Genomic DNA, 12,354 nt, shown 5'->3' on the forward strand with positions numbered 1-12,354 from the left:
AGCAGAATTATAGTCCTGAGGATAGTTGTAAAAAAAAATTAGATGTGTTGTGTCAGAATTAGGCTAGATAGAGATGACAGAGTATAAATAAACACCTTACTCTTCTTTTTTTTGGTATCATCTGTGTTCTTCTTTTTGATTAAGTAGACTGTTTGATATGTATCCAAGGGTGTTTTTCAGGCCATCCCAGTCAGGTAAACAGTGGCTGTTGCCCTCTTGTCTGGCCTTTATTTATCTTGAAGTATTTATGCTGTTGTCAATGTTCTTTTTTCATGTGTGTATCCATAAATATTTTAATTAGAACTTGACTAGTGTATCTGGTATAACTTCCAGTGTTAACCTCAGTATGTTTATTGTAATTTTTACTTTACTATGTTCTGCAAAGATATTCCCAGCATCTTGTGTTACTTTTCCATGGCAGTCACCCTGCCATTCTCTTTTAATCCCTTGAAGTCTTGAAGTACTTTTTTGTTTGTTTGTTTGTTTGTTTTCTTTTGTAGGTAGGCTTCACACCCAGCACAGAGCCCAATACAGTGCTTGAACTCATGACCCTGAGATCAAGACCTGAGCTGAGATCAAGTTTAACTGATTGAGCCACCCAGGCGCCCCTTCAATCCTTTGAAGTCTTGATGAGACATATAGTTTCTTACCAGATATGAGTTCACACCAGTTCTCACAGGCCACGGTGATGTTTGTGGAGCTTTTCATATTATTAAAGGCCTTCTTCATTTCCTCAGTGCCTTCTTCAATTTTTTTTTTTTTTTTTTTTTTTAATGCTTATTTATTTTTGAGAGCAAGAGAGACCAGAGTGTGAGCGGGGGAGGAACAGAGAGAGAAGGGAGACACAGAATCTGAAGCAGGCTCTAGGCTCTGAGCTGTTAGCACAGAGCCTGACATAGGGCTTGAACTCATGAACTGTGAGATCATGACCTGAGCCGAAGTTGGACGCTTAACAAACTGAGCTACCCAGGCACCCCTTCTCAGTGCCTTCTGATTGTCATCTTTGTTTTGGTGAATATTTCCCTGACTGCCCCTTGAGCTTTTCACCTGTTTGGTCTCTTGTTTTTATGGGCAAGTCCAACATTATCACTTGCTTTTTTTGAGGACAATTATGGACCAAAACTGTATGAATTATTTTTATTCATGTTATGCTAAAGAATAACTAAGAGGCCCAAAGCAGAGTAAATAACACATGGTGCTCGATACACAATTGACCTTCCCTCCCATGTTACTTTTGTTGCTGCTACTTGAGACAGTGTAGCCATAACTGATTTTTTGGCACATTCTGTTGTTAGTGTCTGTTGGTATCTGAAGGTTATTTAGGCAGATATGGTTGTCTAGGATCCAGTTATCTAAGTGAGAATCCTTTATACCTATTAGCCTTCTATGTAATAGTCACAATTATTTCATTATTGTTTTTCTTCCCAGTGTAACTGAGGAAATGATTCACAGATTACCTGGCCTATTTAAATGTAATTTATATAATTTAGCCACTCATAAAAATTTGGTGTAAGTAAAAACTAAATGTTTGAAAAGTTCTTTACAAATTTAAATTTTTAAGAGATCTCATTTTAACTCTTCCAAGTCTCCTATTTTAGTAAATATTATCCTCAGAGGTTGGTGTGTGGGCCAGATTGGCCATTTTCTGTCTTTGTACAGGCCAGGAACTAAAGATGGCTGTGTTTTTCAAGGTTTGTTTGAGAGGAAAAAAAAAAAAAAAAAAAAAAAGAGGGAAGCAGTTGTAGAATATTTGATAGAGGCCCTATGTGGCCCATGAAGCCTAAAATATTTACTATGTGGTTCTTTATAGAAATAGTTGGTGGGGCACCTGGGTGACTTAGTCGGTTAAGCATCTGACTTGGGCTCAGGTCATGATCTTGCGGTTCATGAGTTTGAATCCTGTGTCGGGCTCTGTGCTGACAGCTCAGAGCCTGGATCCTGCTTCGCATTCTGTGTCTCCCTCTCTCTCTGCCCCTCCCCTGCTCGTGCTCTGTCTCTCCCAAAAATAAACAAACATTAAAAAAAAAAAAAAAAGAAAAGAAATAGTTTGCTAGTCTTTGACCTAGTTTGAATATTCCTGTCTCATATAGGCTAGTAGTAATATATAGTGGTTAGAGTGTGTAGATCACAGTGTACCCGACATTAAATCTTACAGACATTGCCTATACGCACGTATCATTTCTAGTGCCTCATTTAATAATGGCATTATATAAATGTATGGACAAATGCTATGAATTTTTTAATTGAAATCTGCAAATTTGATGTCCATATTTAATTAGAGAGTTAAATAAAACAAATTTCAGTGAATCAATAGGCAGTCTTTTTATAACTCTGAATTTTCTTTGAATAGAACTTTTATATACATACTTTTTTGTTTCCCAAATACAATTTTATGGTGTGCAACTGTTTCACATATTTAAGTTTTAATAGATTAGAAACAATAACAAACCTGTGATCATGTACCAAGTTGCTTATTGAGTTATACTGTTTAAAAATGTTTTTAGAGAAAATAAAAGGTCAAGTGAACCAGACACTGGGTTATTTGGTTTAATTTTCTGGAAAATAGGATTGCCTTTATCAGATCCAGTGTCTCTTGGTCCTCATGCTTGGCTGACAGCTTGACAGTGACTCTGCTGTGCTGGAGATGGGTGGCAGGAAGCTGCTTTGTCAGCATAAAAAGGTTGTAAACTGAGCTGAGGGGAGCCAGACTTACCTCATTTTGACCTGCTGATCAGTGATGGGTTTTGTCAGCAACAGAAATGTGGCTGCATGGTTTTTAACGGTTTTGACTTAGAAAGCAACATTTGAAGCAAGGCTACTGTAAAATGCAATATCTTATTGCCATGGAAGAACCATTTGCAATGCCCCCTTAATAAAATGCAATGTATGCCATATATTCTTTTGCAGCAAGATTGTCAGAAAATTACACCAGCATTTAAATAAATAGTGTGAGTAGTCTTTTTAGTTTCTATTTTTTATATTTGGGCATTTTTATCTCTTTTCTTTAAAGATAGGGAAGTTCTTTTCCATTTAACAAGTTCAAGTTAAGTTTAGGTTTTAATATGTGGAAACATTTTATGTTGCTATTACTGCATAATCCAATTTTGGAGCATTAAATAACTTTCTTTTCACTCCTGAATCAACCAAGACAATTAAGAATATACTGGCTGACTTTGTTTTCAAAATGTATTTCTTTTTCTCTCTCTGAATGTGTTTCTCTAACAGAAGCATTCTGTTTATAAATTTCAAACACAATTTGAAATTGCTTTAAAAAAGGTATTAAAAATGGGCAGGGGCTCCTGGGCGGCTCAGTCAGTTGAGCATCCTACTCTTAATTTCGGCTCAGGTTATGATCCTAGGGTTGTAGGATCAAGCCTTGCATTGGGCCTCTGTGTTGAGTATGGAGTCTGCTTAAGATTTTCTCTCTGTCTCTGCCCAGCTCATGCTCATGTTTGTGCTTTCTCTTTCTCTAAAAAAAAAAAAAAAAAAAAAAAAAAAGGCAGGATCAAAATTAGGAAGTAATTAAAGAAGGAGAGAAATAGATGTTATTATGCATTGAGAATATTTTTATACTGCATTTGAACACTGAATTTGCCCAGAATTTTCTAATCAATGAGTCAAAGGAAACAAATCAAATTGTGATTGATTAAAACAAAACACTTCATTTTTTTTTCTTTTTTTTTTTTTTTTTTTAATTTTTTTTTCAACTTTTTTTATTTATTTTTGGGACAGAGAGAGAGACAGAGCATGAACGGGGGAGGGGCAGAGAGAGAGGGAGACACAGAATCGGAAACAGGCTCCAGGCTCCGAGCCATCAGCCCAGAGCCTGACGCGGGGCTCGAACTCACGGACTGCGAGATCGTGACCTGGCTGAAGTCGGACGCTTAACCGACTGCGCCACCCAGGCGCCCCCATTTTTTTTTTTTTTTTCTTAAGCAGACCCCCCACTCCCTCAAATCTACCATGCTTGACTGATGGGTTGAGGCAGAACCTGTAAATTCCTTTTAAGAAGAGTTTGACATGCTATTTGAATGTTGGAGAATAAGGACTGTAAGAGTGATGTAATTTCATTGTACTGGCTGTGAAACCCTTGGAGTTACACATTTTACATTTGAGTTTTTGCCAAAGGAAGTTATGTGAAACAATAAAATCCTGGGTGTTTTAGCAGCTATTATTTGGAAGAGAGATATCTTTTATTTGTATCTGAATGCAGTTCCCAACTAACATAGTAAGTCTATCCTTTTCATTCTATAAATGTGAAAACAGGCTTACACAGGTTAAATCGCTTGCCTGTGCATATAATCAGTATGGGGTGAAGTTTTGTTCTGAGACTAGACAGCTTGAGTTCAAATTCTGGGTTTGGCTTTGTGAAGTTGGTCAACTTATTTAGTATCACTGAGCCATGTAATTTCTCATCTATGAAATAAAAATATTAGAACATGCCTCATTGACTTCCTGCCAGATGAACAATATTCATTAGAAATTTATGATTGTGCCTAACTTATGGTCATGGCTCAATTAATGTTTGCCTTTCTAATTTTATTATTTTTATTATGTCACAGTTATGATTTGAAATTGAATTTGGTTATTTCATTTTGTAAATTTTCTTAATACTTTACCTAGATGAGCTTGATTTGCTCTGTTTAAAACCTACCCTCTAGTAGGTAAAGCAGTTTTTAAATATAAAGTTATTTTTCATAATGTGTATCAGAACCATGCAGACATATATCAGTAGCAAAAAACACCAATGTCATTTGTATATCCACAAATTGATATATTGTTAGATATTACTAGATAGTTCTTGAGAACTTCCAAGGAAGTAATAACAGAATGAATAGAACATGAATGATATGTATTTTGCCATTTTATGTCCAAGGCTGAAATGAAATATTTTGAGGTTGGTAGACTTCAAATACTAGTATTTCTGTTTTGCAGATGGTAAAACTGAGAAAGAAAAATGACTTTCCGGTGGCCAAATATCAAAGATATTAGTTACTTACATCTCATTTTTCTTTTTTAATTTAACTGTGTTTACCACTTAGCCTGGATTATCAGATGATTTGAGTATGTGTATTATGTACTATTTTAATAGTGTTAATCTGTGAATAACTTAGACTGGTGTCTGCTGGTTACTTTGCAGAGTTTTTGCATGTTTGTGCTTCTTTCCAGCAGTGAAAATAATATGACCTTTTTTTGTTTTTAAAGTTGTTTAAAAATGTCATTTTGATGTAATGTGTTCCCACCCACTAAAATAGCCCACACTTTAACTAGATGTTTTTTCTAGCTATCCATCAAAAGCTAGAAGCGGATGGAACGGAAAAAGTAGAAGGATCCATGACGCAAAAACTGGAGAATGTTCTGAACAGTAAGTTTTATCCTCCTACCCAAAACTATTTATGGACTTTATAACAAGCTTTCATATAATTCTTTGACCTGGTTTCACAGAACAAGACAGTGAGTTGCATTTTAATATTTATTTCTGAATAGTAATGAATTAATAAATATAAAGGGGAATAAAAACATTGAAAATGAATGTTCTGTTTCTGTTTGCATTTTGTTTATAAGAAATCATAATTTGAAAATAAGCCAATATGCTTCTTAAGAAGTGAAACTTGCTACCATAAAAGAGACCAATATATAAATAGCATTATCAAATATAAAATGGTGCTGAAGCAGTAGCCAGGATTGTCATTGACCAGAAATCTGAAAAACATCTTCGTGTATCTGACAGTGTTAATATAAATAATATTAGCTGCTAGAATGACATATGCTTACATGTCATTTATTTATCTATGGCATGCCTTTTTCCAAAGTGAGTTAAGGCAGCTTCATATTTAAGAGTGTTTCTAACTCTGAGGCATTTTGTTAAAATTGTATGCCAAGAGAAACTGATAATGTACAGAGTTTTGGGTCCCATCCACTTCCTCTTATATTTCTTTTTTTCCCCCCCCGACATCCTAGTTCCCAGCTATTTACCCTAATGATCTGGAAAAAAAATAATCAGATGAATTGATCCCTATTGTAATATTAGTAGCTTAAAAGTAAATTACCCTCTTTCACTCATATAATAAACATTTGACAAAGAGCAATAATGTCCAGGAGAATCTCCTTGTTTTTAAATGTAAGTATAGCAAATGATTTCCTCATGAAATAGGACTAATAATAACTAAAACATCTAAGAACCTTCACATCATATCTATAATGATTCTGTGAATGCAAGATTGTGATACTGAGTTAGTTTTGTACTTCTAGCTCAGTTTACTCCTATGAGTGTAACTTTCTGAACTTTTCTGTAAGTATCTATTTTAAAACCCCAGGGATCCCTGATAAAGTAGTTTTTGGAATGAAGCTTTAATTTGATATAGGCTTTCCTTGGTAGTAGAATTTGAGTACTTTGATTTTATCCTAAATTTGTGAGTTTAACAGCACTTTAAATATTTTTCCTTCTGGTGCTTTTGGGGGAGGGTTGTGGTTGTTGTTGTTATTATTTTGCCTTGATATTTTGCCTTGTTTTTGTCTGAGAACCATCACCAGCTTGGTTGAAATTAATATATTCTGACTTCAACCCAAATAAACATTTATTAAAGCTATTTCTATATGAGCATAGTCAGACATTTTATGGTCTTGGAAAGATAGTTCTACTCATGGATGCTATTTTCACTGGGAAAATTGTCATCAAACCATGATACCTCTAAAAAAATTATTATTTCAGTAACTTTAATGTGACTTGTCGGACTTCAAGCTGTATTACAAAGTTTTAATCATCAAGACAGTATGGTACTGGCACAAAAACAGACACTCAGATCAATGGAACAGAATAGAGAACCCAGAAATGGACCCACAAACGTATGACCAACTAATCTTTGACAAAGCAGGAAAGAATATCCAATGGAATAAAGACAGTCTCTTCAGCAAGTGGTGCTGGGAAAACTGGACAGCGACATGCAGAAGAATGAACTTGGACCACTTTCTTACACCATACACAAAAATAAACTCAAACTGGATGAAAGACCTAAATATAAGACAGAAAACCATCATAATCCTCGAGGTTAAAGCAGGCAAAAACCTCTTTGACCTTGGCCGCAGCAACTTCTTACTGAACACGTCTCCAGAGGCAAGGGAAACAAAAGCCAAAATGAACTACTGGGACCTCATCAAAATAAAAAGCTTCTGCACAGCAAAGGAAACAATCGGCAAAACTAAAAGGCTACTGACAGAATAGGAGAAGATATTTGCAAAATGACATATCAGATAAAGGGTTAGTATCCAAAATCTATAAAGAACTTATCCAACTCAACACCCAAAAAACAAATCATCCAGTGAAGAAATGGGCAAAAGACATGAAATGAGACTTCTCCAAAGAAGACATCTAGATCGCCAACCGACACATGAAAAAATGCTCAACATCACTCATCATCAGGGTAATACAAATCAAAACCACAATGAGATACACCTCACAACTGTCAGAATGGCTAACAGTAACAACTCAGGCAACAACAGATGTTGCCGAGGCTGTGGAGAAAGAGGATCTCTTTTGCACTGCTGGTGGGAATGCAAGCTGGTACAGCCACTCTGGAAAACAGTATGGAGGTTCCTCAAAAAACTAAAAATAGAACTACCCTATGACCCAGCAATTGCACTACTAGGCATTTATCCAAGGGATACAGGTGTGCTGTTTCAAAGGGACACATGCACCCCTATGTTTATAGCAGCACTATCAACAATAGCCAAAGTATGGAAAGAGCCCAAATGTCCATTGATGGATGAATGGATACAGAAGATGTGGTATATATATATATATATACAATGGAGTATTACTCGGCAATCAAAAAGAGTGAAATCTTGCCATTTGCAACTACATGGATGGAACTGGAGGATATTATGCTATGCGAAATTAGTCAGTCAGAGAAAGACAAATATATGACTTCACTCATATGAGGACGTTAAGAGACAAAACAGATGAACGTAAGAGAAGGGAAACAAAAATAATATAAAAACAGAGGGGAACAAAACATAAGAGACTCTTAAATATGGAGAACAAACAGAGGGTTACCTGAGGAGTTGTGGGAGAGGGGATGGGCTAAATGGGTAAGGGGCATTAAGGAATCTACTCCTGAAATCATTGTTGCACTATATGCCAACTAATTTGGATATAAACTAAAAGAAAACAAAAACATCTAAAGATATAAAAGATATTTTGGGAGCAAGTAAAAAGTAGAGATTATATATTAAATATTACTGAATCAATGTTAATTAATTTATTGGGTGTGATAAAAAAAAGAATAACGCCTGTCTTACAGGAACATAAGCAAGTTTGAGTTAAGAATTAATGCATATTTTTAGAATAATTAAGAAGAATTTAGAAGTCTTCCAAAGTTTTTAGAATAGCAAGCACCTTACATAGAGCAAGCACTCCATATTGTATGTCTAGTATGTTTTTATACCACCCACAAAAGATTCCCAAAACTCTTTAGATTATAAGGGATCCATAGATGCTAAAATCTTTTTTCTTCCTCAATGGCATCTTCATTCATGGAGTGGGATGCCACTTCCTAGCTTTTGTCAAAGGCAGGTAAACTGAGGGTCTAAGAGTTGATTGTCCACCTCCACTGTCCTTCTTGTCAAAGTCTGACTAGCTGTCTTCCCAGACTCAGTCTAGTTCCCATGTCCCAAGTTCCCTAAAGCTGACATGCTCCTGATTATTGCCCTCCTTAGCTCTTCTGTCAGGGTTCACTCAAAGGGAAATCCTTAAGGTTCCTCTTAGGGACTAAGTCCCATAAGATGATGCTGGGATGTCATAAGAAATGCTCTCATAGAATCCCCTTAAAACAGCCAAGGCCGATTGAATTATCTTTGGAACTTCTTTGTGATGAGTATTCATTAAAAAAAATAATTATACATTTAGTGTAAGTATATATAATCTTTTTAAAAAATATAATATTATTGAGTATATTACCCATACCATTTACTATATCCCCATGACTTATTTTAAAAGTAGAAATTTGTGGGGTGCCTGGGTTGCTCAGTTGGTTGAGCATCCAACTTTGGCTCAGGTCATGCTCTTGCAGCTTATGAGTTCCAGTTCCACATTGGGTTTGCTGCTGTTAGCGCAGTCTGCTTAGGACCCTCTGTCCCCTTCTGTCTGCCCCTCCTCTGCTCATGTGCTCTCAAAAATGAATAAACAGTTAAAAAAAAAACAAAACCTAGAAGTTTGGACTTCTTGATCTCCTTCACCCATTTTGCCCCTCTGGCTACCATCAATCCATTCTCTTTATTGATTACTCTGGGTTTTGTTTTGTTCTGTTTTGGTTTTTAGATTCCACATATAAGTGAAATTATATGGTATTTGCCTTTCTCTGTATGACTTATTTCACTTAGCATAATACTCTCAAGGTCCATCTATACTGTTGCAAATGGCCATATTTCATTCTTTTTTATAGCTGAGTAGCATTCCAGTGTGTGTGTGTGTGTGTGTGTGTGTGTGTGTGTGTCACATTTATGTAAAGATTAGTCTTAAGCTAACCAACATCTTGAGGTATATATGATTTTGGAGTCACTAACATAGAGATAATAGTTGAATTTAATGGGAGTGAATGATTTCTCCCAAATCTTATGTGTAAAATTAAGAGAAGAAAGACAAAAACTTAAAACACTAAGGAGTATCCAGCCAAGTTTGTAAAAAAGGAACTGACTTACTCAGAGGTAAGCTGATACACATTTAACTATTGGCATTCCAGAAAAGAAAAAAAAAAAAGGAAAAAGAAAAATAACCTTAATATTAGCCTTTCCAATGTGTAAATATTCCCATCATGATTGATTTCAAGCTGTCAATTTGGGATTACTGAATGGAAGTTGAGGACATGGGAACAACTGGCTCCTGGGAGTGGTATGGAGCTCTTTTCTTATCCCCCAGATTCCAGTTCTCTGTACTTTCAGTGGCACTATAGAATTCCAGTACCAACTATGGCTGTCTAAATAAGCATAAGCTATTGGTAATGGTGCTGTTCATGTAATATCATGTTATAGATAGCACTGTGTCTGATCATTTTCTGTAATCAGTTAAGAGAAACTGAGACACATAGGGTAGGTTGTTAGGTCTTTTTATGGTCCTGGTTTTACTATGAATTTAAGTGTACATATTAAAGTAACTTTAAATTGTGAGGTACTTTAATGTTTCCCTTTCTAATCTCATTCAACTTGCTTATTCCTGGAATAAATTGTGTTGTGGTATGTGTGTGTGTTGGAGGAACACTCCTTCCAGCCACCTTCACCCCAACTTACATCAAGCAGAGAATGTAGGTTAAAATCACTTCTATGATCTATGGTCTCAAGGGTCAGTGCCATGAAAAGGACCAAATAAGAGAAATTATTCTCTTCAAAATAAGAGAAACTATAATGTTTAAATAAACATACTTGAAATTATGAGACAGTCTTAGAATTATATGTCAAGTTTTTATAGATGACAGTTCCTGGCACAGTTAATTTTTTTTTCATTATTAAGGTTATAAGATCAATAGGGAGATAGTTTGGTTAGTGTACAGTGCCACAGTGACTTTTCTTGCTATCTTTTCAGCTTTATTGAGATAGAATTGACAGATAGCATTGTGTAAATAAATATAAGGTGTTACCTCATGTTGATTTTTTATTTTTATTTTGCTTTTAATTTATATCCAAATTAGTTAGCATATAGTGCAACAATGATTTCAGGAGTAGATTCCTTAATGCCCCTTACCCATTTAGCCCATCCCCTCTCCCACAACTCCTCAGGTAACCCTCTGTTTGTTCTCCATATTTAAGAGTCTCTTATGTTTTGTTCCCCTCTGTTTTTATATTATTTTTGTTTCCCTTCTCTTACGTTCATCTGTTTTGTCTCTTAACGTCCTCATATGAGTGAAGTCATATATTTGTCTTTCTCTGACTGACTAATTTCGCATAGCATAATATCCTCCAGTTCCATCCATGTAGTTGCAAATGGCAAGATTTCACTCTTTTTGATTGCCGAGTAATACTCCATTGTATATATATATATATATACCACATCTTCTGTATCCATTCATCCATCAATGGACATTTGGGCTCTTTCCATACTTTGGCTATTGTTGATAGTGCTGCTATAAACATAGGGGTGCATGTGTCCCTTTGAAACAGCACACCTGTATCCCTTGGATAAATGCCTAGTAGTGCAATTGCTGGGTCATAGGGTAGTTCTATTTTTAGTTTTTTGAGGAACCTCCATACTGTTTTCCAGAGTGGCTGTACCAGCTTGCATTCCCACCAGCAGTGCAAAAGAGATCCTCTTTCTCCACAGCCTCGGCAACATCTGTTGTTGCCTGAGTTGTTACTGTTAGCCATTCTGACAGTTGTGAGGTGTATCTCATTGTGGTTTTGATTTGTATTACCCTGATGATGAGTGATGTTGAGCATTTTTTCATGTGTCGGTTGGCGATCTAGATGTCTTCTTTGGAGAAGTCTCATTTCATGTCTTTTGCCCATTTCTTCACTGGATGATTTGTTTTTTGGGTGTTGAGTTGGATAAGTTCTTTATAGATTTTGGATACTAACCCTTTATCTGATATGTCATTTTGCAAATATCTTCTCCTATTCTGTCAGTAGCCTTTTAGTTTTGCCGATTGTTTCCTTTGCTGTGCAGAAGCTTTTTATTTTGATGAGGTCCCAGTAGTTCATTTTGGCTTTTGTTTCCCTTGCCTCTGGAGACGTGTTCAGTAAGAAGTTGCTGCGGCCAAGGTCAAAGAGGTTTTTGCCTGCTTTAACCTCGAGGATTATGATGGTTTTCTGTCTTATATTTAGGTCTTTCATCCAGTTTGAGTTTATTTTTGTGTATGGTGTAAGAAAGTGGTCCAAGTTCATTCTTCTGCATGTCGCTGTCCAGTTTTCCCAGCACCACTTGCTGAAGAGACTGTCTTTATTCCATTGGATATTCTTTCCTGCTTTGTCAAAGATTAGTTGGTCATACGTTTGTGGGTCCATTTCTGGGTTCTCTATTCTGTTCCATTGATCTGAGTGTTCTTGTGCCGTACCATACTGTCTTGATGATTACAGCTTTGTAGTATAGCTTGAGGTCTGGGATTATGATACCCCCTGGTTTGGTTTTCTTTTTCAAGATTGCTTTGGCTATTCGGGGTCTTTACTGGTTCCATACAAATTTTAGGATTGTTTATTGTAGCTCTGTGAAGAATGCTGGTGTTATTTTAAAGGGATTGAATTGAATATGTAGATTGCTTTGGGTAGTATTGACATTTTAACAATATTTGTTCTTCCTGTCCAGGAGCATGGAATCTTTTCTATTTTTTTTTTTTTTTTTTTTTTTTTTTTTGTGTGTGTGTGTGTCTTCTC

At 35.9% G+C, this 12,354-nt stretch overlaps 1 protein-coding gene across 3 annotated transcripts in view; it reads left to right on the forward strand.

Annotated features, from left to right (window-relative positions):
- EXOC2 (exocyst complex component 2) overlaps positions 1 to 12,354 on the forward strand; it is a 280,017-nt gene that overhangs the window by 83,938 nt on the left and 183,725 nt on the right. For 2 of the 3 annotated variants that reach the window (XM_019419920.2, XM_053904947.1), the window contains exon 7: positions 5,285 to 5,365. The exons of the other annotated variant lie outside the window; for it this stretch is intronic. In XM_019419920.2, coding sequence (XP_019275465.1) covers positions 5,285 to 5,365 — 81 coding nt within the window. The remainder of the gene's footprint in view (positions 1 to 5,284; positions 5,366 to 12,354) is intronic. 3 annotated transcript variants of the gene reach the window in all.

The sequence above is a fragment of the Panthera pardus genome, unplaced genomic scaffold, assembly GCF_024362965.1.
Source record: "Panthera pardus isolate Hobbes unplaced genomic scaffold, ASM2436296v1 HiC_scaffold_17, whole genome shotgun sequence".
NCBI classification, from domain to species: Eukaryota; Metazoa; Chordata; class Mammalia; order Carnivora; family Felidae; genus Panthera; species Panthera pardus.